We start from the raw sequence: 2583 nt of genomic DNA, 5'->3' as shown, positions 1-2583 counted from the left end.
TTTTTTAAAGTTATATTTCTTAGAATTTTTTTAATTTTAATGGAGAAAAGGAAGAAAAAAAGGGTGAGAAACATTTGAAAATTTATTTTATTTCAAATTGAAATTTTCATTTTTATCTAAAATTTGTTTCAAATTGAAATTTTTATTTCTATCATAAATTTTCAAAATCTATCTTATTTAAAATTAGATTAAAATTCTTGGATTTTAAAAGAAATTTTAATTAATTTTTTTCGTTTCGAAAAAATTTGATATTTTTTTTTTAAATATAAAAAAATTGAAATGAAACTATTTTAAATACAGTTCATATTAAAATATAAAGCAATAATATAAATATATTATATAAAGTATAAAATATTTACATTTTAATATGAGTTGTATGTAAAATAGTTTCATTTAATATTGATTATATATATTATAATAATTAATTATACATATTATAATTGATTATATATATTAGTATTGATTATATATATCACAATAAAAAATAATTTATATTACAATAAATTTTTATAAATTAATTTCTATTATTTATATATTTTTTGAAAAGAAAAAAAAGGAAAAGCTTTTTTAAAAGTAATAATAAAAGTAAAAATGAAAATTTGCAAATAAATTCAAATTAAATGAACAATTGAAGTTATTAAGTTATTCATAATAGCTAATTTTTAACAATTTTCAATTTTAATTTTCTTTTTATTTTTCTTTCCTTCATTTAATATTTGAATTTAGTTTTTTTTTTCATTTATTAGTTAAAAGTTGCTCCTTTTTTTTCATTCATTTAATCAGTATTATATATGAAATTAGAAAAAAATGTTTAATAGTTTAAAGATTACTTGCATTATTCATTAATATATGTTTGTTGCTTGTTTAATCGAACGATATGATATGATTGTAAAAAGCTTATCATTTTTTTGGAATGATAAGTAAACAGAATAATCATCACCAAATTTGCCATCTTATCAGTATTGCTTTTCCTTTTTTAACTTCTCTTTTATCCATTTCTTACCTGATCAGGTATGAAATACTTTGTGCAATATTTTTTTTGCTTTATCATTTTACGCTTATATTTTTCATCGAAACATTCATCTATCATATTTATATCATTTACCTCAAGGATATATTATCAATTTTCCAGCATTTTATTCGTTCTCTTTCGAATTACCATTAATTAATTGATCTCTTATCATAGCATATTGTTTTTTTCCTTTCTACAATAAATCAAAAATTGAATTAAATAAATTAAGTTTTTTTAAATTTAATTTTCTATTAAGTTTTTTCATAAATTTAAAAAACTAAATTTTTAAATTTAATTTGTCACCAAGTTAAGTTCGATTTTTTCTTTTTTTGGTACTTCAAAACATTCTTTTAATTGTTCGATTTGATAGTTTTCAAAGTTTTTAAATTTTTTCATTTTTAATTATGGCAAAATTGCCCAAAAAATATAAATTAATTATGAATTTATTCTCATATTTTCGGAATTTTATTTATTCATTACTTTTTTATTCATTTATTTACTTATTTATTTTTGTTTATCAAGAAATATCTTAGTAATAATTCGGTAAGCTATCATGCAAACGATATATTTAAGTATATTATTGAATAAAATTTAAAATCGAACAATTTCGAATTCTGATTTTATGTATTCAAATAAAACCATTATTTTAATCATTTAATTAATGAATTAATCCTCAATTCCGTTGATTTCTGCATAAAGTATTATTTTGTATGTAATTGAAATATTTCAAAAAAAAGAAAAAGAATTCCTTATCATTCATTTATTACATCAAGCATATTATAATCAGTTAGAATTTAAATTGAATATATTAAATATGATTTTTATAGCTTAAACGTTTATTTAATTGAGAGTAATTTTTTTTTTTATCACAATTTTATGAATCTATTAATTTGATAGTACTGAAGTAATTATTTTTATTGAACAAAAATAAAAAATAAAATTGAAATATTTGAGTAAACATTATGCCATTTATTGATTTCAAATTAATAAAACTAATCGTTGTAGAGCTCAAAGGAACGATCCGATATGACAGCACAACAAAAAACTCCACAAATATCTGTATTCTCTTCTTCACCTAAGGTATCTCTAATTTTTTAATTAATTTAAATTTAATTAAAACAAAATATTCACCATCGAGTACGGAAATCATTTCGATTATTTTGATGGTAAAAATGAAATTTAATACAACAATGTAAAATATATGTAAGGAATTTGGAAAATGCAGAAAAAGAAAGGAAAAATGCATAGACAAATCATTTGAAATAAAAAGTTAATAATTTTAATTCAAAAAAAAAATAGTTTTGACAATTTATGAAGTACCTAAATAGGACACTTAAAATGAAGCATTCTAAATATGTCAAGTAAAACAAATATTTAAACGTAAAAATAGAAAATCATTTTCGTTTACTTAAATACTTAAATACTTCAATATTTCAGTGCAAAATACTCAAATATTATTTGATAAACCGATTTATCAATATTCAGCCAATTGATTAATAAAGTAAACAAAGTAAATATTTAAAATAAAAAAAAATAGAAGCAGTAATATTTGTAGTTTACCTGAAAAATAA

General features: G+C 18.4%; 1 protein-coding gene across 1 annotated transcript in view; it reads left to right on the top strand.

Moving 5' to 3' along the window:
* The window catches only part of LOAG_13830 (hypothetical protein), a gene marked incomplete at both ends in the record, with an annotated part of 5872 nt that extends 3762 nt beyond the window's left edge, over positions 1–2110 (top strand). The window contains one exon of the mRNA XM_020448734.1: positions 2018–2110. Within this exon, the coding sequence (XP_020301144.1) occupies positions 2018–2110 (93 nt within the window). The remainder of the gene's footprint in view (positions 1–2017) is intronic.
* Between the last annotated feature and the right edge of the window lie 473 nt (positions 2111–2583).

Source organism: Loa loa (genome assembly GCF_000183805.2).
Source record: "Loa loa unplaced genomic scaffold supercont3.848, whole genome shotgun sequence".
Taxonomy (NCBI): domain Eukaryota; kingdom Metazoa; phylum Nematoda; class Chromadorea; order Rhabditida; family Onchocercidae; genus Loa; species Loa loa.
The sequence above is the reverse complement of the archived record's forward strand: the minus strand, read 5'-3'. Positions and strand labels throughout refer to the sequence as shown.